The sequence below is a fragment of the Nymphalis io genome, chromosome 18 (assembly GCF_905147045.1).
Source record: "Nymphalis io chromosome 18, ilAglIoxx1.1, whole genome shotgun sequence".
Classification (NCBI taxonomy): domain Eukaryota; kingdom Metazoa; phylum Arthropoda; class Insecta; order Lepidoptera; family Nymphalidae; genus Nymphalis; species Nymphalis io.
This window is the reverse complement of record NC_065905.1, coordinates 9,917,498-9,945,365: the sequence shown is the minus strand read 5'-3', so window position 1 is coordinate 9,945,365 and position 27,868 is coordinate 9,917,498. Positions and strand designations below refer to the sequence as shown.

Genomic DNA, 27,868 nt, shown 5'->3' with positions numbered 1-27,868 from the left:
TGATTACACAAGGTTGGTTCTTCCCGAAGCAATGTTTTCATTTGAATAACAAATTTCGTAAACATTGATTTAATTTTGTTGTTGATCAACTAAATATAACTATATAAACGTTATACCGGTACATATACCGCCAAAGTTTATGTATACAGCCTAGGCCGTGGTGAACTATTTTTCACTACTACAAAAATATTATGGGATTGAAAATGTTACTATAAATTTTGTGTGGTTTTACCAAACATTTTACCTTTTATTTATACATGCATTTGAGCTGAAGTCCAGTAGTTTCATCTGCAGAATATATTAAAAAAAATCATATTTTAGTAAGCTTCCAATCCAATCATTTAATCTTTTTGTCAATAAGATAGGCTGTATAATTGCGGAGAAGGCTTGGAGCTTGTTTCACGACGTTTATCTAATACGGATTAGTGAATAAACATGTGACTGAAGTTTATCCGACACATACAGGTTTTTTCATGATTTTTTCCTTCACCGCTACGCACGAGATAAATTATGAACACAATGAACATGAAAATAAGCACATGAAAATTAATCAGTGCTTGCTCGGGCTTGAAACCGCAATCATGAACTAATTCACGTTGTCTAACCTCTTGGCATTTTAAATAATTGCTTAAACTTTTCACTATGTGGTAGGGCTTTGTACAAACCCGTTTGGGCAGGTACCCCCAACTTATCAGATTTTCTACCGCAAAACAGCAATACTTAGCATTGTTGCGTTCCGGTTTGAAGGATGAGTGAGCCAGTGTAACTACAGGTACAAGGGACATAACATCTTCGTTCCTAAGATTGGTGGTGCATTGGCGATGTAAGAAATAGTTAATACTTCTTATATCGCCTATGTCTATGGGCGGTGGTGATCACTTAACATCAGGTAGCCCATTTGCCTGCCCGCCTACCTACAACATTAAAAAAAATCCCTAAAATATATATTAAAAAATGGCGATAAGTAAGTAAAAGTTTTTCTTCTCAATCGATTTGTTGACTTCTTTAATAATAATAATATCCTGGGACATTTTACACACGACCATCTGATCCCGAATTAAGGTTGTACCGAGCTTGTACTATGGTAACCCGACAACTGATATACTACATATACTATTTTTCTTTTGTAAATACATACTTATATGGATAATTACACCCAGACTCAGGACAAACAGACATGTTCATGCACACAAATATCTGTCCTGGGTGGGAATCGAACCCACAACCTTCGGCGTGAAAGGCAAGTATCCATCAACCACGCCAACCGGCTCGTTGTTGTATTTATATGTACATTGAATATGTACTCCTCTTCAAATGGAGAACAGTCATTTGCTCAATCTCAGGATACTTATTAGCTGTAAGCACACCAATTGTTAGATATATAGCAAACGTTTCGGAATTTTCCGATCTATTTAAATTTCCTTACAATATTTTCCTTTGTAGAGGACGTGAAATGGAAATTGTGCTCTTGAAAACTCATCGACATCTATTTGAATTTGATTCGAATTTACGAACTTTCCTTTTTATATTATGCAAATTATTAATACTTGGTGGTAGTACCTCTCACAATCATATTCTAGTGACAAACAATATGTAATATCGTTGTGTTCCAGTTCAAAGGCAAAGGCCAGTGATGGGCGATGGTGGTTATCTACTATCAAGTGTCCCATTTGCCAGACAGTTAAAATATTTTTTGTGAGGCTCAAAATTAAAAACAAACAAAACTTACAAAAGCAAAATCTTTTAGACATGAATTGGTTAATGTTCTGTTACAATATTTAAGAAACGATTTGTTTTTTTTTACGGATGATAGAATTGTCAACGAAGCGTAATTCAAAAGCCTAGAAAGAGGTTTCACAAATTTCTAAGTGGCGCATAAAACGACTCTAATGGTTAATAAGTTAATCAAAAACGATACATTTCTAATATACAATAAGTTAAAAAAGGGAGCGGACGTTTATAACCACAAAAGGGCGTAAAACAAACTTTTTTTTTTAAATATAATTAATAATCACTAATGAGAACAAGTTATCGAATAAAAACCACGTGATGAAGTTAAGCGAAAGTCAAGTTTAATTACAATTTCGATTTATTCAACGCAAATGATATACGCAGTGCAAATTTTAACTAAAGAGACGGTCCCATAGTTATTAAACCAGAGCTGCTTTAAAAAACTTAAGCAAGATAAAACCAGGTATGTGTCTTGGATGAAGAGGGCGGTTGACAAATTACATACAAGTTTATTACTTACATTTTATAGGGTTGAAATATGTACTTGTGAAATTAAAAAAAGACAATATGATATATTCAGCTCAGTCTCACAGACAATAAACACACGTGCTAAACTATAAAATAAAAAGTCTATAAATGTTCTTGAGACAGAAAATATTGAAGCGCATCCCGCCAAAGCAACAGAATTCTGCTCGATAAATATTACCGAGCACGAGATGTGTATAAACACAAAGTCAGTGGTTGCCCGGGTATGAACCTGTAATCTTTAAAGACTAACATGTTCTTGCTATTGGTCCAACTTGGCTCCAAATTACAAAGATATGTAGCTTACAAAGATATATAGAATATATATTGTAATAACGAAAGTTAAGTTTTCCTTGTCGTGTTAAATTTTCATGGTTCAATTGATTCGATACATTTGGCAGGTTTTTGAGCCTGGCCGCTGCGCAATTGGCTGCCTTGGCCGTAATTCTTTAATAACATACGTAATTCGATCAAATACATTTCCGAGATGGCCCAGTGGGTTCAAACCCAGGCATCACTGAATTTTCATGTGCTCAATTAGTGTCTTAAGAGTACTTCGTCTCGTTTCCAACGTTTGAATTTGCTGCTGATTGTTTGACAATTTAAATTGATTCAACGTTAGCTATTTCATATTGATTCAATGGTTTTTCAAAATTCCAACACTTTTAGATATTATGTTTTTTAATTTTGAATTTATTATTGTTGTGTTGCTTAGAAAATCTGCCCTGGGAGTTTAGGCAAGTTATATATCGATTGACGAATTCAATTTTAAATAACAACGAAACAAAAAAATTACATTTGATCAGTGAAGACGAAAAAAGACGATTGAACTCGCTCTGACTAGAATCGATGCTTTTGTAAAAACACGCCTAGCTCGTTTTAAAAAAATATATATTAATAATTATAATAAATTATCATTATTGTCCAGTCGTGAGCAACTATATGTTATAAATACCCAAATTTGTGCATAAAATTCAAATAATAAGCCATTTTAGTTTCAACGTGAATTAAAGCATTTGGGTAAGTGGTATGTTCTTTGTTGTTATAATGAGATTATAATGTCATAATTTGCCGTGGAGTACCGGCTTAGAATAGTACTCCCCCAATCTCATCCCGTGGGTGTCGTAAGAGGCGACTGAGGGACGGGGAAAAGGGGGGATGGGCAGCAGCGTCCCCCCTCCCATAAACATCTTACCCCCCCTACTGCGTTCGCCAACACGCCTGCCCAGCGCGGCGAGTATGGGCAAACCCCTCCCTTAATGGCAGATGCGCCCAAAAAAGGCTCCCAGTTACCGGCAAGCCCGCTAGGCCCGACCAAGGTAGCGGTCGCGGTATCGGCAGGGCAGGGGGTGCTAAGAATCACCAATTCACGGCAGGCTACCATATAAAACGACTGCACATGGCAACGTATAATGGACGCTCGATGAGGCTGGACCATCACCTCGCCGAATTAGAAGTAGAGTTAAGTCATATAAACTGGCATATATTGGGGTTATCTGAAGTCCGAAGACAGGGGGAGGACACGATAACTCTAGAGTCCGGTAACTTACTCTACTTCCGCGAAGGTGATAACCTCTCCCAGGGTGGTGTCGGTTTTCTAGTCAAAAAGGATCTCATTAGCAGCATTGTGGAAATCAGTAGTGTGTCGAACCGGGTAGCGTACCTTGTTCTAAAACTTTCCGACAGGTACTCCCTGAAGGTCGTACAGGTATATGTGCCAACTTCGACATACTCTGATGATGTGGTCGAAGCGATGTACGAGGACATCGCAAAGGCCCTCAACGACACCTCGAAGGCCCACTACAATGTTGTTATGGGAGACTTTAGTGCTAAAGTGGGAGTACAAGATAGCGGTGAATCGAAAGTCGGACCTTACGGCTTGGGCTGCAGAAATCACAGGGGGCAAATGCTGGAAAACTTTGTTGAAGCGCAGGGGCTTTTTTTGATGAATTCTTTCTTTCAAAAGAAGCCTCAGAGGAGGTGGACCTGGCGAAGCCCCGATAACGTGACAAGGAACGAGATAGACTTAATCTTTTCGAATAAAAGGCACATATTTAGAGATGTTTCAGTGATCAACAGGTTTAATACCGGAAGTGATCACCGCTTGGTTCGAGGCACTCTAAATATCAACTTAACAGCCGAAAGATCGAGAATGATGAGGTCTACTCTCCGACCTACCATGCTCCAAGCTGCTCAAGGCTCCGAAAAGTTCCAAATGGAACTTCAAAATCAATTCACCGCGTTGGAAACCATAAGCAGCATTGATGAGAGAACCGACACGCTGGTCAAAATACTGCAAAACACATCCCGCAAGTGTTTTCCGCCACAGAGAAGAGACAACGCACCAAAACTCTCTGCTGAGACACTCGAGCTCATGAGAAAACGACGAGAACTACCATCGTTTTTGTCAGATAAGGCCTTAAATCGAATAATAAAAACGCTGACGCGACGCGATCTCCGACGCTCCAATACCCGTGCCATCAAGGCTGCGATTGAGCAAAATCGGGGATCGAAAGTGTTCGCTCGCAAGTTTGGGAGGCCGCGTCTGACAAAACTTAAAACTGAAAATGGTGGGGTCGTTACCTTTAGGCCTGAGATTGTCGGAGAAGTAGAGAGGTTTTATGGGCAGTTGTTCTCTTCAAGATCGGATAAACCCGTGGGAATCAATATTGATGACCAGCGCGCCCCTCTTATGCGCCATTACTCCGAGGAGCTTCCGGTCGTTGACCAAGGAGAGATTAGGGCGGCTCTAGAACAGCTTAAAAACAACAAAGCTCCGGGAGATGACGGAATCACAACAGAGTTGCTTAAGGCAGGCGGGACTCCGGTCCTGAAAGAGCTAGCAAGCCTCTTTAATTCCGTCATCCAACATGGCAAGACCATGGAAACGTGGAGCGGGAGTGAGGTGGTACTGTTTTTCAAGAAAGGTGATAAAACCCTCTTGAAAAACTACAGACCAATCTCCCTCCTGAGTCACGTGTATAAGCTGTTCTCAAGAGTCGTCACGAACCGTCTCGCCAGACGACTTGACGAGTTCCAGCCCCCAGAGCAAGCCGGCTTTCGATCAGGCTACAGCACCGTGGACCACATCCATACTATTCGGCAGATTGTGCAGAAGACCGAAGAGTACAATCAGCCGCTGTGTATGGCATTTGTGGACTACGAGAAAGCCTTCGACTCCATCGAAACCTGGGCAGTGCTCGACTCATTGCAGAGATGTCATATCGATTGGAGATATATCGAGGTACTGAGATGTCTGTACAACGCCGCTACAATGACTGTCCACATCCAGGACTGTAAGAGGAAGGCGATCCAACTGCGCTGAGGGGTGAGACAGGGGGATGTAATATCCCCGAAACTGTTCACCAACGCGTTGGAAGACGTTTTCAAAACGCTGGATTGGACTAGGTATGGAGTCAATGTAAACGGCGAGTACATCTCACACCTTCTATTTGCCGACGATATCGTCATCATAGCAGAGTCGCTGGAACAACTCATCGAAATGCTGCGTAGCCTAGGCGATTCTTCCCGGTGTGTCGGTCTCGGTATGAACTTGGACAAGACCAAGGTCATGTTCAATAGGCATGTCATGCCGGGACCGATATACGTCGAGGGGAAACCTCTCGAAGTTGTTAGTGAATATACCTACCTAGGACAGATAATACAAGTCGGTAGGAACAACTTCGAGAAGGAAGCCGATCGAAGAATTCGGTTGGGATTGGCAGCATTTGGCAACCTTCGTCAAGTCCTCAAGTCGTCTATACCGCAATGTTTGAAGACGAAAGTCTTCAACCAATGCGTCTTACCTGCCATGACATACGGTGCCGAAACGTGGACACTAACTGCGGGACTAGTCCACAAATTCAAAGTCGCTCAGCGTGCTATGGAGCGAGCTATGCTCGGAGTATCTTTGAAGGATAAGATTAGAAATGAGATTATCCGGAAAAGAACCGGAGTCACCGACATAGCTTGCAAAATTAGCAGGCTGAAGTGGCAGTGGGCTGGTCACGTATGTCGTAGGACCGATGGCCGTTGGAGCAGACGAGTCCTAGAGTGGAGACCGCGAATCGGCAAGCGCAGCGTAGGGCGCCGTCCAGTCAGGTGGACCGTCGACCTTAAGAAGGTGGCGGGCACCAACTGGATGCGGAAGGCGGAGGACAGGGAGCTTTGGCGCACCTTGGGAGAGGCCTATGTTCAGCAGTGGACAACGATTGGCTGTTGATTGATTGATTGATTGATTGACGGCGAAGGAAAATATCGTGAAGAAACCTTCAAGTGTCTGATTTCACTGAAATTCTGTCATTTATGTATTCCACCAACCCGCATTGGAGCAGCGTGGTGGAATAAGCTCCAAACCTTCTTCTCAAAAGGGAGAGGAGGCCTTAGGCCAGCAGAGGGACATTTTCAGGTAAATTACTTTACATTTCCAATCGATACATTATTTCTTTAAACTATTTATATATTTAAACATTGATTAAAGAATATTTTAAAAAATAAAAAAAACATTTAACATAAATTATTCAATTATAACTAAATACATGAGTACCTAACGCTACACACTTTTTTTATTGAATAGGTAGGCGGACGAGCATATAGGCCACTTGATGGAATGGTCACCAACAACCATAGACATTAGCATTTTAAGAAATGTTAACCATCACTTACATCGCCAATGCGCCACGACCTTGAGAAGATATTATGTAATCATTAGGTTTTGTTTACCTTGTGTTCAATATATTATATAATATTAGAAGGATATGCTCCACGTAGAATATAATTTGAGAACCCGATAATTAGATTAATAATAAAAGATTTTATGTAATTATATTTGAGCGTTGCAATATCCCAATATTTTAAATTTGATATGATCGTCCCGCTTGACACTTTAAAGTACACAACGATTTTGAGTTTTGTCAAACACGAAGTGCATACACTCATAAAATCACTCATAGAATCGCTTACATCGCGGATACGTAAAACAGCAAATATAATGCACCTTCTCCGTGTCTTGGTAAAGAGAGATATATTAAAATCTGTTTCTTCTTCTTTACTTCAATTAGAAAGAGCTCAGAGATTCTTGCTTAAAACGACGCTTTTAGGTGTCCGACTCAAAAGTTGTTTCAGGAAATCGACGTACTTTAGCGAGTGTGAATGATTCATGTTTATAATCATTGCTAAGGTTCATCAAACTATTTTAAATTTTTAAATTCGGTTGATTATCAAAATCTTATTAAACGACGAGTGTACAAAATTGAGGTTTTTTTTATAGAATAGGAAGGTGGACGAGCATATGGGTCACCTGATGGTAAGTGGTCACCAAACGCCCTTAGACATTGGCATTGCAAGAAATGTCAACCATCGCTTATAGCCAATGCGCCACCAACCTTGGGAACTAAGATTTTATGTCCCTTGTGCCTGTAATTACACTGGCTCACTCACCCTTCAAAACGGAACACAACAATATCAAGTATTGCTGTTTTGCGGTAGAATATCTGATGAGTGGGTGGTACCTACCGAGACGAGCTTGCACAAAGACCTACCACCAGTAACGTATAAACAGTCCATTTGCTAGATGCTTCGGTATAAAATTACCAGTTTGTGTAACATCAAAAAATGTAATATTAGCGAAGCAACGCGAATTAACGTTGTTGAACATCTTTTGGCACCATTGACTTAACTGCTACATTATAACTCAAGCTCTATTTTCATCAAATTAGCTACATATTTTTACTACAAATAAAACTTATGTTTCTTGTTATTTACACTGTTTTTTTAGGTATTATAAATATTATTATGTAATTCTATATGGGGATGAAATATCGCAAGCAACCGTTTTAACGTGTAACCCGGTAATTGGTACCCGCAAGACAGGTATGAACAGTGTGGGGCCACTGGATGTTTTGTGATATTGTTAATCCTTTGTGTTAATATATATTTTTTACTATTTTTACATGTAAATCGTTTAAAAAGAGTACATTATTGTAGTGAAAATAAAATTTATATAACTTTGCTTGACATATAATAAGTACAGTCTCGTAGATAAATAAAAAAACATCATACGGTAGCGCAGATTCGCTTACTCCAACCGCTATATCGTAGCAGCCGCAGGGCAACCAAACTTGCTGGGTAGGCATTGCCGCGGGTTATTCTTTGTTTATGCGCAATACAGACATCCATAGGGCCTTTTTTTGACTCAACTCTTGCGATTACTTTTGAATTGTCGTTATACAGATTAAATTAATTTTAAATTTAATAGCATTATATCTACTATGAATATTTAAAAATCCACTCTACAAGCTAATCCATTTCTATAGTTGATTATATCATTTACTAATTACCGCCTTCACGGATTTCTGTTTAGCCTAAAGGTTGACTGGCAGAGAATGTCTTCAGGCATAAGTCCAAACTACATATTGTTGTTGGCAATAAAGTTTTGTTTATAAATAAATATTCCGAACGGCTCTCTTAACTGCAAAGATCGAAAGACTTGGCGATCTCCGACCGATCGACCCGAAGGCGTCCCAATAAAGTCATTGACGACAAAATAACTACCGACAAATTACTATTGCAGGGTTGTTCAAAAAACCACAATTTACACTATACGGAGTCTAATTTCACATTGGTTACGATCCACAGACGGCTAGACGTACAAAGGCGTTATAATAGTTATATCTATCTTAAAAGTCAATACTAAATATATATACTATATATACATATAACCTATGTTTTTTTCTGTAAGCCTGACAATATTTGCAAATATTAAACGATGATCGGTTGAGTAGTTAATATGTTAAAGCGTAACAAACAAACAAAAAACAAACCTTCGCATATATTAGAATGAAAGCCGTTGGGAAGCACAGAAAACTATTAATATTTTTATATTTAAAAAAAACTCTGCTGATTAACTTGAATACGAAAACTATTATAATAAATGACGCCAATTTCACGATCGCTACCAATCAAGCGAAGGCCGTCTCACTAGTATTCCTAAGGGAAATAACTATGATTGCTGAACAAATGTTTGATTCTTTGACCTAGATAATATAATTTAGATGTGATTTTCTTTGTGTAAATACACACAAAGAAAATCACAAGTATATAGTTACCTATAAATTGTTTCATATAAAGATAATAAAATACAAATAGACCGATATGGAAGCTCTCCAAATTTCCTTTAAGGCTTAACATTTCCGCTTTTTATGAGTATTGTTCATAGTTATTTAAAATAATTCGGTTGGAAGCAGAATTTTTGGTCAGTAGTTTTAAATTATAATAATAAAAAATGTAATGAAGATCAATGGCAACGGCCGAATAGTTGATCCTTTAACCATAAAGGTTAGCAATAAAATAGTAAATTGAATTTTTGAATTTGCGATTATTAATTCAAACAAACTTTCTAATGAACTTTAAATCCGTTATTGGATATATATATATGGTATATACAGAAAATTGTTTTTTTTATAAGGCTTCTATTTATAAATAAGGATTAATTAAACATTTTCTCATTAATAATTTCCCAGAATGTTACATGATATTTAATAAATATTATTTTAATAATTTGCATAAAGAATAGCTCAAAGTTACTGCGTAAAAAGAAACTTGTTATTCATTTAAATATTCCAAGCGGAAAATCTCACAAAAAACAACAACTAATTTATATATTAAACTTTTTCTACCGTCTGGGAAGATATATTTCTTCCTGTTCCTTGTGCGCCAAAACAAGTCGATAAATTACAGATTTAGTGGTGTGAGAGTGTTTTTGTTTTCTCATTGACCCGAATCCATGTTTTTTTACTCTTTATTCTACCCTTGAAATATCAATACGTTGCTGCGTTGGGCTGGTGGCTCGAAGTTCAGATCACGAGGTCCAGTACATATTATAAAACAAAGTCCCCCTGCCGCGTCTGTCTGTATGTTTGAACGTGATAAGCTCAAAAACCACCGAACGGATTTTCTTAGAGTTTTAACCAATGGACGAAGTGATTCCTGATGAAGGCTTTGGTGTATAATTTATTTACGTAGTGTTTAAATTGGCTGAAATATGGCAATGATTGTACAAGATGTCGGATAAAAATGGAAGAAATAAATGTACATACATACTAACGTGCACCACATAAACCAACAAAAATATTACGATATAAACATTTTTTGTGAGTCTTTATTTTACTGGCGCGAGAACGGGACGGGTTGCTAGTTAATAATAATTTAACGTCATAGTTGTCTAATCAAATAAGATAATCCCATCTTATTGTTTACGAAGAAATAGTATCAATTTATTCAATAGTGTACCATATAGCCTATATGTGGGTAGAATCTATGCTTTTATTAAATACAGTATAGTGTACACGTAATTGTGTAAGAAGCTCTGTCTGATAATAATATAGTATGAAGTATCTAGCTCGTGTAATTATATATCCAGGGATCATAATATTTTAGATTTCATGGTTGGTGATGCATTATTGGTATTTAGAATGGTTTTTATTTCTTACAGTACGATTTTTTGTAATGTAGATAGGCAGACGGATAAATGAACCACCACCACCCATAGAGACATTGGTGTAGTTAAAAATATTAATCATTCCTTGCATTCGCATTATGAATTTGCACATCCAATGTTATTGTTAGTTCATCGAAATACATTTGAAAAATTGGAAGAAAGACTTTTAAAACTTTCCTATTAATTACGTCTCCTAAAATAGTTAAATATATAAAGGGAAGGAGCGGCATCGTTATGCTAATTGCTACCAATTATCACCGCTAAAGGTATTAAGGTAATTAGACCAGTATTTCATTTCTTATAGCTTTTACTTTCCTCAATTAATTTATTGTATAATTAAAACATAAAATTAGAAGAATTAAGCATTTTATTTATTTATTATTAGTCAAAGCAAAAAATACACCCACCCGTTGGTACCTGATGGTAAGTAGTGGTAGTTCCTTACTATGAAAGGAATGGTTATTGGCTATGGCCAATCCACTACCAACCTGCCTGTAGGTATACTGGCTCACTAACTCTTCAAACCGGAACACCATAATATTGAGTGATGCTGTATGGCGATAGAAAATTTGACGATGAATTTGACGAAGTATATTGTCAATTATTATGTATAAAATTCGATAATTACCTTAATATCTTTAAGCTTTATATTATCTTTTTTTTTTTTATATATTCGCCGGGAGGGCAAATGACTCTACATAAATAATTAATTCTTCTTCTTCTTCGAGTGCCACTCCGACGAGCGAAGGTTGGCAGTCAGCTTTAAATACTCCTTCTTGTTCTTCGCGAGGCGAAAGAGTTCGACAGCACTCGCGATTTCCGTCCATTCACGGATGTTGCACAGCCAAGACTTTTTTCTGCGCCCAACAGCTCTCCTTCCGGCAACTTTTCCCATCATAATCAGTTGCAAAAGTTCATATCTTTCATGCCTAAGCACGTGTCCGAGATATGCAACTTTTCTCTTCTTGACAGTCTCCAAAAGTTGCCGTTTTTGGTTGACGCGTCGCAGAACTTCCACGTTCGAGAACTTTGGAGTCCAACTAATGGCCAACATACGTCTATAAGCCCACATCTCGAAAGCTTCTATACGTTTTTTGAGGTCTTCTTTAATTGTCCACGCCTCGCATCCGTAAAGAAGTATAGGCCAGATGTAACAATGTAGGAGTCGTATGCGCACAGGGATCTTAAGTCTGCGATTGCAGAGTACTTTTTTCAACGTGCAGAAGGCACTTCGAGTTATTTCGATGCGAGTCTTTACCTCCTGTTCACAGCTCCAGGTGTCATTAAGCCATGTCCCCAGATATTTGTACTTGCGCACCCTCTCAATTTTTTGGCCTGCTACAATGATAGCAATGTCATCGAAGCTATGTTTAGATAACACCATGATCTTCGTTTTTGATAGGTTCATCCTCAGACCAGCGTTTTCACTGCACTAATTAACACGGCTCATAATTAATTGCAGCTCTTCAGGAGATGATGCTATTAGGACTGTATCGTCAGCGTATCAGATGTTGTTAATATACCATACCATTTAATTTGACTCCACATTCTTGGCCTTCAATTGCTTCTGCTATTATTTGTTCTGAGTACAAATTAAATAGCGTGGGTGATAATATACAGTCCTGTCGGACCCCTCTCTTTATTTCTACCTCATCAGTCTCCTCATTGTCAACTCGTACAGTAGCCTTCTGGTTCCAATACAGATTCTGGATAATACGTACATCTTTGTCATCTAAGCTGATATCATGTAATATTGCAATTAGACGGTCATGCAGTACTCTGTCAAAGGCTTTTTCGTAATCGATGAAACAAAGGAAAACGTCTTGTTGCATGTCTCTGCATTTTTGTACGAGAACCTGCATTGCGAAAAGAGCCTCTCTCATGCCCACTCCTATTCGAAAACCAAACTGACTATCTGCGAGATGTTCGTCGCATTTAACTCTTATTCGCTCCTGGATGATATTCAGAAATAGTTTCAATACTTGGCTCATAAGGCTAATCGTTCGAAACTCTTCGCACCTTCTTGCGTTGGTCTTCTTAGGAAGCGTAATAAAAGTTGAGGTTAGCCAGTCTTTGGGTAAGTGGCCAGAGTCGTATACCAAGTTAAAGAATTTAACCAAGAAGTCAATATTTTCGTCTTCAATAAGTTTGAGTACCTCCATGGGAACATTATCCGGTCCGGTTGATTTTCCCGTTTTAGCTTTTTTAAGAGCGTTTGTGACTTCATTTTTCAGGATAGGATATCCCTCATTTGGATCACAATTTACCGCTATGCTTCGAAAATTGTCGGCAAACATTGATGAAATGTATTGTTCCCATAGATAAATAATTAATGTTTATCCATAATTCGTCTATGGTGACCTAAATATCTACTATTAATGAATATTACTGAACTCGTAAAACTCCACTGGAGCGAAGCTAATACCACATTATGATATACTAAAAGTTTTCAATATAATGTTAACTAGCAACTTCTTGTAGCTTCACTTGTATAATTAATATTTAATAGAAATATATGCAATCGAAAATCTAAGATAAACATTATAATGCTTATAAGCTAGAAATATATCAACACAAAATATCCGAAATAAAAGCTTCTTCTTTATGACAGCGGAAAATATATCTAAATCTAGATTGTTAGATTGAGTTCTAAATATTTTGAATGTTTGTCAGTTATTTTATTAAAATTAATACGAAGAACACGAATTAAATATTATATAAAACTAGCAGCCCAACTTCGTCCGGGTTGAAGATTTATCTTTTAAACGCCGATAATTATTTTTATAGGAAAAAATGGATATCCCATTATTGCAATTTTCGTGGAGATCTCTAATTTTTTATTTATTTATTTTCAACCATCACAATATGTACTTTGAACAAAAAGTGGACTTAATACCTGAAGCCATTCTCTGCCAGTCAACCTTTAGGCTAAACAGAAATCCGTGAAGGCGGTAATTAGTAATTTATACTAGCAACAACTTTATAACATATAAAAAAATCAAATCTCTATAATATTAGTATAGAAGTAAAGATGAATATCGATATCTTCATTTAAGATCCACTCATTCTATTCTATTTCACACTTAAGTATTAAAATCAGATCACAAAATGGATTTATATGACCTGTTATGTAGCATAAATTCATATTTTCATTAGACTAAAATAATTGTTCCAATGTTAGTTTACGATGATGCGAAAGTCATTACACTGTCAGTAATGAATAACGTATCGGTTAGCTATTAATAAAGCTTTCGTGAAATATGAAGGGATAAATATGAGATAAATAGGTCACAAAGCAGATCAATCATGTATGTTGTGATTATTTATTATAAATACGTAGTTATAGATTTGGTATAGACCAGATTATCTCCTAAATTTAAGCAGAAATCTTTAGCTATAGTATAGGAAAGGAAGGTCTATTGAGGAATTCATTTAGCAAAATCCATTTACTCAGCTTTTATGACACTCACGGGTTAAGGTTCTATTCCATATCCGTGGCCGTGGATGGGAGATATGATGGCAGATGGGATGGCTTCATGCTGCCGCCCTCATATGGGAGATCTGCCGAGCCACAAGGGGAGCATAATAAGGGAGTATGTTTATTTAAAAACGATCGGCCAGAGTTCCGGATTCGTGTTGAAGACAGCTATCGCAAGGGTTTCGCCGTAAACGTCGCTGGGGCTAGGGGGCACTCTATATCCTGGAGACCCTCCTACGCACAAAAAGGAGTCGTTCTATTCTACCCCTCCTGATAACATTGATTTGGAGGGGAATCGGGATATAAGTAACTTCGAAACACACCATAATTTTTGTTTTATGAATATCATAAGGAAAAAAAAAACTAATGTTGTTGGCTATTAAATATTAATGAATCCAATGTTTTAGTTTTTAACCAATCTTAGTAATGTACTGATGACGTACTTAAATTGGCCTACGAAGAGTTACTGCCACTGTACGGTACTTACTGCATATAATATAATTATGAAAGCCAGCCAGCATAGTGCTGCAATTATTTAAAAACGCTAGAAAATTATTACAATAGCGTCGGTGCTTTATACGTGTACAGAAATATAAATTATTCGTAAGCCAGTAAAGGTGCGATAATTAAGCTACAATTTAAATTAATACAATGTGAAAATATGAACATGCTATAAATACTGCTTTTTCAATTTTATAAATATATCAGTTGAATTGTTTGATGATGAAATTTTTCATTGTAATCATGTGTATATAAATATTGAATGCAAAAATATTTTAAAATTTATAGTTGTGCTTTCAAAAATTGTCAATTACCTAAATACTCCAGTATCAACATTATTGCTATGTAAATGAAAATAATGATTACAACAAAAAAATTACACAATGTTATAAATAAATATTCAATTATGATGTCATTTTTAATTTAAACCTAATAATAAGTGTATTTGAATCGAACATAAATTATGTAAATCGTAATTCACCCTTTTTTGGACTAAAATCGTTAGTGTTTATGTCAAACTATGGACCATTCTCTTGAATTATATAAATTTATTTACTCACTTTTATATAATAAATACCTATTGTGAAAATGCATTTTTATAATATAGGCAGTTGAACAGGTAGATGGTAAAAATCACCACAGACCATAAATATTGGCGCCGTAAAAAATATTAACCATTCCTTGCATCAACACTGCGTAAGCTAATCTTGGTAACCAAGATGTTATGTCCCTCGAGCATATATTTATAAGCAAGTGTAACTAGAGAGTTACACTTGCTTATAAATTTCAATTTTTATAATCACGTAACTTAGTACTACGCTTAAAAATTACAATAGTTTAATTTTTAACAAACAATGTAAGGAAAAACTGGACATGATTTCAAATGTATCTTTTTTTTCCTAGAATTGGATCTGGATTACTTGGAACGCGGTGGAGTTGGTAACCTGACGGTGAGCGGCGCGCCCAGCGTGGAACCAAGTCCAGACAGCTTGGACCTCATTAAAGTGGTCCTGTTGGGTGCTCCAGCTGTAGGCAAGACTAGTATTATACAGGTAAATAATAATCAAATATATATATATAATGTTAACGTACAAATGAGATATATATGGTCTAGAAAGTTGTTATTACAGTGTTTCACCAACCGCTTGATTAACTATTCTTACTTAGATGTATCGGTAAGGATGATAATTTATTTACATGCTATAGTTAGAGTTAGAGCCGAGATGGCCCAGTGGTTAGAACGCGTGAATCTTATCCGATGATCATGGGTTCAAACCCGGGTAAGCACCACTGTATTTTCTTGTGCTTAATTTGTGATTATAATTCATCTCGTGCTTAACGGTGAAGGAAAACATCGTGAGGAAACCTGCATGTGCCTAATTTCATTGAAATTCTGCCACATGTGTATTCTACCAACCCGCATTGGAGCAGCGTGGTGGAATAAGCTCCACAACCTTCTCCTCAAAAGGGACAGGAGGCCTTAGCCCAGCAGTGGGACGTTAACAGGCTGTTACTGTACTGTTACTGTATAGTTAGAGTAAACAGTATTTTTATTATACTTTAATACGTGCACTTAAGAATCTTTATTTTGCAATATAAATTTAACAGTTTAGTTTAATGCAGTTTCCATAGAGAGGAACTGCAAGAAACTCAGTAGTTAATTGTTTTCGACAATTAAATTGCAAAGGTTATTAAAAACAATTATATTATACATGGAAAGCAATGAATACCATATGCAAATACCTTTAGTATATCTCCTTCTTTTAAGGCGAACATTTAAGGCTTATCACTCTGCTACAGTGTGGTTTGGAAGATACAGAGACGCAGAATATTATTCGACACATGTAGGTTTCCTCATGATGTTTTCCTTCAGCACTAACTTCGAGATTATTAACGCAAATTAATGGTATAAAAATTCTTGAAAGGACTTTGTGCGATTCTGTCTGAATAGGTAACACCAACACCCACCACCACCCATTTATCAGTTATTCTACCGGTAAAAGTCTGAAGGGTGAGTGAGTCAGTGCAATATAGGTACAAGCGATATCATAGCAACATCCTAGTTCTCAAAGTTGGTAGCGTATTGGCGATATAAAGAAGTGTCAATGATAATATCGTTATTGTCTGTGAGTGATGGTTACCACTTACCACCAGTTAGCTCATTTGCTAGGCCACCTAGCTAATACAAATAATAACAAAACTGGGAGGTGCTGGATTTTAAGCCGCAATTTTAAGTCTTACCCTTCTTGTCATAAGGATGAAATCAAGTTTCCTAAGTAAGTATGCATTAAAGTTAAATTACAGTTGAGGAGCATTCCAAAATGTAACTGCAAAAAAATGTCAAGAAATACCGGAAAATTAGTTTTGCATAAACTGTACCACCACTTCGGAAATGTAGTCAAAGTTTTCCCTTCACTACGCATGAAAATTTAATTTTCAGAGAGCTTTAAGCTCTGAAATTTTATTAAAGACTAGGCGTATTCAAAATATTTTATTTAAATTGACTTATAAATACGCTATCTCTTTTATGGAAAACTATATTGCTTCTATACACATACATACAACATATATATATATATATATATATTATATGTTGTAGTATAATTCTACGCATACTCTCTTCCCAGTCGTCTATATAACACGGCTCACACATATATCCTATTGTAATATGAAAGAGAGGGAATAAAAAGTGAATTTGGGCTTAAGAGGCAGATAAATAGTGTTAAGTTATCAGAGGCTTGGAACGTAATTTATACACATAAGAACCGCAAAAAACGTACTGCTTTGAATATCGTATCTTTGAATAACGTATTATATGGAAATCAACGACAACGATTTCTATTGTTTTTTAATTATCTATATATTCCTGTTACGTGTAGTGAACCAAATAAAGTAATATACTCATATTTTTTTAACATATGATTTTAATAAATTTATATAAAACACATACAAAAATAAAATTATAAACAGCTGCTGCATAAATCATGAAATGGTGTCAAGAATGCTAGCAGCATTTTCCTTTTGAATCGCAATTCCGATCCTCTGGGCGAAAATTGAACTAGCTCACGTATCATTAGTAGAGACAATAAGACAGGATTTTATATTTTAAATAAAAGTTCTTATATTATTAGTCCAAGTTCCAAGTGTTTCAACTACAAACGGAGAAAATAGATAATTTAGAAAAAAAAGAGACGATCACAGTAACGTTAGTTCGCTTCGGCTTTATCCATTTTATATCATTTTACTGGTGGTAAGGCTTTGTGCAAGCTCGTCTGGGTAGGTACCACCCACTCATCAGATATTCTACCGCAAAACAGCAGTACTTGGTATTGTAGTGTTCCGGTTGAAAGGTGAGTGAGCCAGTGTAATTACAGGCACAAAGGACATAAAATCTTAGTTCCCAAGGTTGGTGGCGCATTGGCTATGTAAACGATGGTTGACATTTCTTACAATGCCAATGTCTAAGGGCGTTTGGTGGCCACTTACCAGGTGGCCCATATGCTCGTCCACCTTCCTATTCTATAAAAAAAAACCACGGAGGCTCCGGCCTTTAACATTGTTCCACTGATATAAGAAGGGGCCAATCTGTGAATGCATGTAGCCTCTCATACTAGTGCCCGTAATCTCAGGAACCAGTGTCAGTCCATCCCCTTCTCTCTTAGATCTCTTACCTTCAAGACTAATTCAACGGAGCTCAATAAGAGCAGGAACGACAATCGTGGCAAGCGACCTTTTTATTGAATCATTAATATAATAAGGTTTTAATTTATGCATAGGAAAAGTAAAATTATCTCATCTTATCACTTAACGGGAGTGAAACTTCTTGTAATGAATTAACTCTTACCTCTCATGTTTAAATAAAAATATAAATTGAAGTCTCTGATTCTATCAAAACGATTAATACCTATCATTGCAAAATTAAATTAACGCATGCAATAATTTTGGAAATTTCAAAAATACAAATATTTACTTTTAATTGTGCCCAGCGAATGAAAAGTAAATATTTGTATTTTGCTGGTGAAAATTATTGGTAGGATCATTACGGTGAAAATTTAATTATTCAACACAAGAGAAAGTATTTTTAGGACTGTACGTCCTGCTCCAAGCACCAGCGGAAATTTCTAAGACCGGATACCTCGTCTTGTGACGTAGCTATTGATTAAAAATGTATCCAGGTTTTAGAATTCAAAGCAAATACCTGGAGTGATCTGAACATTAAATACTTAACTTTCTATTTCTTTTTATATTACAATGAAAGTATAATATATTTTTATAGGATTTATCGTCTGTATCCTTCTAGCCTTGAAATGCCGATAATAAATTTGGAAGAAATAGTGTTGATCACGATGTAACGTGGAAATAGCATGTCTATTTCTTCTCACAACCTTTTTACTGCAAAGTAATAGAGAATTAAAAAAAATATGTTAAAAACCAAAAAATCATGACAAACGGCCCGTGGAATGCTTAGTCCATACATTTGTTTCAATCGCGACACGCATTGCTGTTAGCACCGCGCGAATGTTCGCTAAGACGATTTTCCTGTGGTGGGTAAGGAATAATCTCTGCAGTGTTCTGTCTTATAGTTATTATAACTAACATTGAATTAGTAAATTCACTGGTTAAAACTAAAAAGTTATAGAAAATAATTGAGCATGAATAAAACGCGCCATATAATGTATTAATACTTTTTAAAAAAAGATGTTAGAATCTAAATTAAAAATATCAAAGAGTTCAAGCTTCACTTGCCATTTAAAAAGTAAAAAATAATTAATAGATCGAAATGAAATTTACGAATTTCATAATTTGCTTGAATATTTTATTTTTCGTATTTTATGAAGCTTAAACAACGTTCGCTTTGATGAATGCAATTATAAATGGAAATCGTACACTCGAAATATTATTGATTTCATGAACACGACAAATCCTTTTTTTTTAATATAAAAACGGCTTTTATCATAATTGTTTGACATTAAGCTAATTTAGCTACAATTAACAGCAATTACAATTAAACAGTTCGTAAATAAATAATACATTTAATAAAATAATAACTTTTATTCATAAAAACTACATTTCAATAAAAAAAATATATAATTTTATTTGCGATAAAATGACGATTTTTTACATAGAGAACATATTACAATATATATTTTAAATTACATTAATGAAATTTAAAAATAGAACACAGACAAGAAATACGTATAAAAGGCGGCCATGTCACCAAGACAGGCTCATCCAGGCACACTTAAGACACGGAAATAAAAAAAGGGAAAGGTTAGAGGTGGGGTTTGCTGAAGCAATAACTACGTTGATCCCGCAAGATATAAAATCATTAAAATTATATAATACGATTTTCTTTGCATTTTTAGAAAGGTCGTAATAGGGTTCCTTATGAAAAACCAAACCTTCTCAAATCATTGACTCATCCTACATAATTTTCTACTCTTACTGGAACAACGTGGTAGAACTCCAAATGCTTAGAGGGATTTTGGCCTTTGCGTTGTAATTGTTGCGGTTTTCACTGTTTAAGCAATATGGAAATGTGTTTAGAAAACGTAAATCTTACCCAAAAACTACAAGTTCAAATCCGGTTCAAATAAATTTGTGTTTATAAGTCATCTCGTGCTCTGCTGTAAAGAAAAACATGCAATCGACCCATCCGCATTAAAACAGCATGGTGGAATCAGCTCAAAATCTCAAGAAGCCTTTGCCCTGCAGTGGGACATTTACGGTCTGTTCCATGCTGTATTTTGATTTTAAGATACAAAACGTATGGTGATTTTATTTACAACTTAAGAGAAGGTTCATACAATATGTAACGAATTAGTTATATGTGGGTGAGGTTTACCGACTATTTACATAACACCATTAGAGGATCATTAGACAAGGTTTCACGTATTAAATAGACAGAAACAGCTTGAAGGATTAATGATGTGCACTGCACTAGTGTCGCTAAAGAAAGCACGGTACGTTTTTAGTTTCAACGTTTTCGTTCTGGAAATTTCGACCTTCAGAACCAACCCCGTGGACGGCCGGAGACCAAAGTGGAAAATGAAGAATTAAAGGCTATTGTGGAAGCGGATCCATCACAAAGCACTTCAGAGATAGCTGCAGGCTTCGGGGTAAGTGATAAAACTGTATTAATCCACTTAAAACAAGTCAGGAAAGGAAAAAAACTTGAACGATAGGTACCTCATGAATTGAATGAATCGAATTTGCAAACACGCGTCGATTGCTGTGTTATTTTGCTCAACCAACACAATAATGAAGGGATTTTATATCGAATCATTACTTGTGATGAAAAGTGGATACTGTACGATAATCGGAAGCGCTCGTCGCAATGGCTGAACCCTGGAGACCCAGCCAAATCCTGCCCTAAGCGATAATTGACTCAGAAAAAGTTACTTGTGAGTGTTTGGTGGACTAGCGCCGGTGTTTTTCACTACAGCTTTCTTAAATCTGGCCAAACGATTACGGCAGATATCTATTGTCAACTGCAAACCATGAAGGAAGAACTAGCTGCTAAACAACCGAAATTGGTAAATCGCTCTAGGCTACTGCTGCTTCACGAAAACGCAAGACCAAACTCTACACAACAAACAACCACTAAGTTAGATGAGCTTCAATTGGAATGTCTGCGACATCCACCGTACTCCTTGGACCTTGCTCCAACAGATTACCATTTTTTCCAGAATTTGGACAACTTCTTACAAGGAAAAAAAATCAACTCCGATGCGGCAGTCCAAGCCGCCTTCAAAGAATTTATTGATTCTGGCCCCCATGGTTTTTTTAAATGAGATGGCAAAAGTGCATACATAACAACGATGCATACTTTGATTATTTAAATATATTTTACAAAAAAAAAAATATTTCTTAATATTATAAAAAAAAGACTATATTCCTCCCGTACAAAACGCCAATTTCATATGTAAGGACCTAATATATACCCAGTAATGATTAAGTCCACCGGGGTTTAGATTATTATCTATTCTAGTATTATAAATTCGAATATAACTGTGTCAGTGTGTTACGTTTTCACGGCTAAACTACAGAACCAATTTTGATAAAATTTGTCATTGAAAACAACCTTGATCTCTAAGGAAGGACATGTCCTACTTTATATATATATATATATATATGATAAAAACATGCACGGGATAAAACCCTTATTTTACCTGTACGAAATCGGAACGGGCAGTTATAGAATAAGCGTAAAATATATGGAAAAGATTTTTCAAATCAAGATATAGGTTGATGGTAATATTGACCTACTATTCTATCGTAGAATGTTTTTTCTATTTTTCTACCAAAAATAACTACTGGAAATCTTGCTTGAGAAATTGGTAGTCATTTGGAAATCTTTCTTTTTTCTGTCGCTCTGTCAGCCTAATAGCTACTATGAAACTGTACCTTACTTGAATAATAAAACAGGAACGCAATCTCTGGCGTACATTGAATGAGCAATTTTATGGGAGATTGGAAGCCATACTGAAAGACTTAGTATTTTAGTACACATATAAACTGTCTTCCTTTGCTTTGATTAGTACCAACAGCAAAAATATCTATGCTTACTACTATTATAAATGCGAAAGTAACTCTATCAGTTCGTTTTGCTTTCACGGCTAAACTACTTAAGCAATTTTAATAAAATTGGATATGGAGCGAGCTTGAAACCCAAGGATGTACATGGGAATCCTTTTTTTACCCAATATCAGACTAACAATCAATTTTAAGCGACATAAATGAACGTTTGCAATTATACCTCACCGGCTTATTCTAGTATAAGGATTTGTTTTAGAATAAGCCGATAACATTGTCTGTTAGAGATTATTAAAGAAATAACCTATGTTGAAACAATTAAATACAAATACTCTTTATGGTAAGCCAAACACCTAAAAATAAAATAGAGATGAGGAAGATGTTCAAGAGGTTATCGATTAGCATTATCTTATTTACATACGCGTTGCAAAAAAATATGCGGGCAAAGCCCCAGTATGGAATTTATAATACAAATTTTAAAGGGCGGTTAAAGTAATTTAATGACACTTCAAAGTAATGTGATATTTTAGTTACCAACTTCTGTAAGTTTGATGCATTTCCTGACGACGAACGTATTATTTTACGTCGTAACCAACTTTTAGCTGTCTCGGTCTAATTTAAAGTTGGAAAATAATTTCTTGGACATTTCGCTTGAGGAGTTATTTGTTTAAATAATGCTATTTTAATAATTAAAATGTATATAGCTGTACAATTGCGTTTATTTCAAACCTTTAATAAGTAAACTAAACTTTTTTTTTTCTTTATTGTAATTATATTCGAAGTTGTTCAGGAGTATGTGTACCTTGGGCAAACTTTGCAGTTGGGTCGAAACAACTTTAAGAGGGAGGCACGAAGAAGAGTACAGCTGGGCTGGGTAGCGTATAGAAAACTCGGTCAAATCTTTTCGTGACGGATACCGCAATGCTTGAAGACAAAAGTCTTCAACGAGTGCGTCTTACCGTTTATGACCTACGGAGCCGAGACGTGGACACTGACAGTGCGTTTGGTCCATCATTTTAAGGTCACTCAGCAAGCTATGGAGAGGGCTATGCTCGGAGTTTCTCTGAAAGATCGAATCCCAAATGTGGTGATCCGACAGAGAACCAAGGTTATCGACATAGCCCAAAGGATTAGTAAGCTGAATTGGCAGTGGGCTGAAAACATATGTCGCAGAACCGACCACCGTTGGAGTAGACGTGTTTTGGAGTGGAGACCACGCCTTGGCAAACGTAGCGTGGGACGCCCTTCAGCTAGGTGGAGTGACGATATACGCAAGGTGGATGGCAGCGGTTGGAGATTGGCAGCTGAAAATCGAGCTCATTGGCGTGTCATTGGAGAGACCTATGTCCAGCAGTGGACGCGAAAAGGGTGACGATGATGATTATGATGATGAAATTTATTAATAAGAATGCAAAGGAAGTATAAAGTATCATTATAGTAAAAACTTTAAGGCACGGACGCAAAATTCTGTGTAGAAGAAATGGGTATGACGTAATCGAGAGTGCATATATTGAGACTAGCACACATAGAGTTATCGCTTACTCACTTGTACTTTAATAATATCTCTATAGAATACAGATATATAAGTTTTTAAGACCCCGTGACTATCCCGTCAGTCAGTGGCTAGATAAATAGCTGAAAATTCCGAGGTCCTGGGTTCAAATCCCAGTGACCGAGGAGGATGTTATCCATATACATCGATTCAAGGATGTATAATTATATTATTACGCTCTAATGGATGAAATAACATATAAAATTCGCTTACAAGTATATACGGTCAATTTTCCCCTCGGACCCTTATTAATCACGTTATTTACCTTTCGTTAGGTAACAACGAATTCTATAGCCTTAGCCATTATTCAAATTGTACCTTTATTTATTAACTCAGCTTCAAAGTAAACAATATCAATGAATTGTTTTATGATAAAACTGTACGATTAACATAGGATCCATATTTACTAGCGTTTCGTTTCAAGACAGACCTACATAAACTACAATTGTAGTTTGGTTTGTATCGTAATGAAATATTGAAGAAAGTGATTCCAAATATTTTTTATATGAATCGTTTGTTAAAGCGATGGTTAACATTTCTTACAATGCCAATGTCTAAGGGCGTTGGTAACCACTTACCACCAGGTGGCCCAAATGCTCGTCCGCCTTCCTATTATACAAAAAAAAATATTGGGGCTTGGAGGTAAGGGGCGACTTGTATGACGTGACAATGCGCCACCAACCTTGGGAATTAAGATGTTATATCCCTTGTACCTGTAATTACACTGGCTCACTCACCCTTCAAACCGGAACACAACAATACCAAGTAATGCTGTTTTGCGGTAGAATATCTGATGACTGGGTGGTACCTACGAGCTAACACAAAGCTCTACCTCCAGTTATTATAATAATATATGCCATATATTATTATAATATATATATATATATATACGTTTTCCTAAAATGGAGCTGCGTGGTACAGTAAGTTCTATACCTTCTCCTCTATGAGAAGAGTATGTTATGTCAAACTGCTGGGTAACTGCCCCAAGCAGTTGAAATTACATACACAAATTTCAGACTGTTACTTATTAACTAATTTTTAAGCTTTAAAAACGGTTAACGAACACTAAAAAGCTCATTTTACAAAATGTAAATGTATTAAATACGCTTAGAATTCTAATGATATCAAAATATTTCCTTTCCCGTCTCCACAAACAATTTGGACCGTAATAGATACATCGACACGTTCGTACAACCCAATTTATATGCATGACAGCCTCATTCTGAATATGATATAACTCGTAAATGTTCAGAATAATATGCGTAATAACGTCCCCTTACAGACCAACATTTGGTCCAATATTGTTCTCCTTCTCTTTCAGTGAAAATTTTGAGACCAATACTATTTCAATTATAAATATACAATAACCAATACAACAATGTTTGATCAAACATATGTGTATAAATAACACTTTTATTATCAAAGGGCATGAAGTCATTAGGCACGTAAGATTCGACTTTATGTTGCGTTATTACGAAACGTGACTTCGAATAAAGATAAATCTATTTTTATATCTTACTCTAAATTGATTAGAAATATTTGAAAATCTTACAACCGAGTTTTCTAGCTTTGTCAATCAACAAATTGAAATATGTATCTATATTTATATATATAGTAATATTTATATAGTATAGAAATATTTATCCGTAATCCGTAACAGCCTGTGAATGTCCCACTGCTGTGCTAAAGACCTCCACTCCCTTTTTGAGAAGAATATTTGGAGCTTATTCCACCACGCTGCTCCAGTGCGGGTTGGTGGAATACATATGTGGCAAAATTTCAGTGAAATAATAATACACATGCGGGTTTCCTCACAATGTTTTCTTTCACCGGAAAACACGAGATGAATTATAATAACAAATTAAGCACATGAAAATTCAGTGGTGCTTGCACGATCATTGGTTAAGATTTACGCGTTCTTACCACTGGGCCATCTCGGCTTTATAACGAGGCAAATTAATTAAAAATAGCTTATATATAATAAGAAAATGTGGAGCTATTACTTAATATTCGTTTTTATTTGTTTATATTTAATACCTTAATGTTAATAAATATTATGTATATAAATACCGTTAAAAAATAATACACCTATATAATTTTAATTGGTGGAAAAGATTTGTGTTTCCTTCCAATTTGTGTGTGATAGTTTTAGGCCAACTCTCCTATAGATTGCTTATTCTTTTGGGTCAGTTTACACCATAATACGGATTGAGATTCTAAAACCTCGATAAAATTAGACATTTGAAAACTGACAAGGGTTGCCTATCTCAAAACACTGGTATTCTGTTGGGTGGTTTTGTATTCTGCTGGAACAAAATGACTTCTTTCTTATACAAAATAAAATTACCAAATGTAATTCTACATTAAAAAAAGATAAAGAAATAACATACAATTTAGTATTTAATTAAAACAGGTTTGTTGTACCTTATATCCAACGTCATTTAAAAAAAATATATCTTGTTATGTAGGGGACCTACATATTTCACAGCTTTTCCTTTGTAGGCTTGTCTTAATAGTAAAATAAAATTTATTAAAATGTATTTTTCTTTGCAGCAATTCGTCTGGAGCGACTTTTCTGAAGAATATGTACCTACCGATCGCAAACATACATTCTATCCTTCGGTGATCATCAACGAACATTTGTATGAAGTTAAAATAACCGACGTTCCAGTCATACCTTACTTTCCAATAAATTCATACTACGAATGGGCTCATTACAGATTTTATGGATTACGAAATGCCACTGCTTATATCCTGGTATTCGATCTGTCAAATGTGGAAACATTTCAGTACATTCGAACATTGAGAGATCAAATGGTTGAAAGTAGAGATATGAGGAATGTACCAGTTCTGGTAGTCGGCAATAAACAGGATCTCTTGTGTAGCACTACACCTTCGGCAGCGAGTGGTCTCCAACAGCTGGCTATGGCTGAAAGTGCGTGTGGTGATTCTAGAGAAAAAAGAAGAAATATCGTGAACCTTGTTCGCAAACATTGGAAGTGTGGTTATGTTGAGTGCTCTGCTAAATATAATTGGCGAGTGATTGCAGTGTTCAAGGAACTGATGGAGATGATAGACGCCCTTGAATGGAGCGGAGGTGGTAGAAGTTCAGAACCACTTCCAGATTCTTCAACTGGAGGTGGCTCGTCAAATGAAAACCGCTGCACTATTGCTTAGCCCTTTTTCATGAAGTTTATGTTCAAAATATTTGTTTTCCAAAATTTTTAGAAAATTTAAGAAAAACACATTTAGAAAAGCATTGATTTTAAAATTCCGGACAATATGTTAGCAATTTGCAATACTGTTAAATTAGTCGTTATGCTGTGTAAATTGTTGCATAATATTTTTATAACCTGTGTGAAATTATAAAACATATATGTTCTTATTTTAAAACTTGTGAAAAAATATTGCGTTTACTAATATTTAAGAAATTCATACCTCAATAACCTTAAGGATTAAGCCATTTATAGCCTATTCCAACCACAACAGGAATAAGCCCAAATAAACAACTTTGACACCGATATCATTGGTCTTGAGAGATCTTGAATAATCTATGATATTAACTATGGATTCGCGAAAAGATGGCGTTTTCTTCAATGTCCACGAAACTTCGAAAGTTAAATTAATGTGGTTATAACTATTTAAATGGAATCGTGTTGTATTATAAATAAAGGTAAATTATTCAAGAGCTGTTTATAGTGGGTAATACAGAAGAATTATTAGAAAATCGTATGCAATTTGTAAATCTACCTACTACTTGTTGTTTACATTTAATCCTACTCCGATTGGAATAGGGCTTAGAAGATTAAAAGTTTTGTTTCTCTAAGTATAGTTTTTTAATTAAGTATTGCGATATAATTTTAACTAAATTATTATTTTCCGAACATTGTATTCAAGGTATGAAATAAGATTTTTTTACTTTAACGAAAGTGCAAAATGTTGTTTTCATTAAAAAAATACAATTAATTTCAATCGTATGTACGAAATGAAAACAATGAAATCCACTTCAGGGATTAATAACATTTTTATTAAAAAAAGGATTCATATA

At 35.7% G+C, this 27,868-nt stretch overlaps 1 protein-coding gene across 1 annotated transcript in view; it reads left to right on the top strand.

The window, feature by feature from the left end:
* The window catches only part of LOC126775472 (ras-like protein family member 10B), a 33,330-nt gene extending 6,332 nt beyond the window's left edge, over nt 1–26,998 (top strand). Inside the window, exons 2-3 of the mRNA XM_050497444.1 lie at nt 15,636–15,784; nt 26,374–26,998. Of these exons, the coding sequence (XP_050353401.1) occupies nt 15,636–15,784; nt 26,374–26,997 (773 nt within the window). The 3' untranslated portion in view covers nt 26,998. The remainder of the gene's footprint in view (nt 1–15,635; nt 15,785–26,373) is intronic.
* The last annotated feature ends 870 nt before the right edge of the window (nt 26,999–27,868 follow it).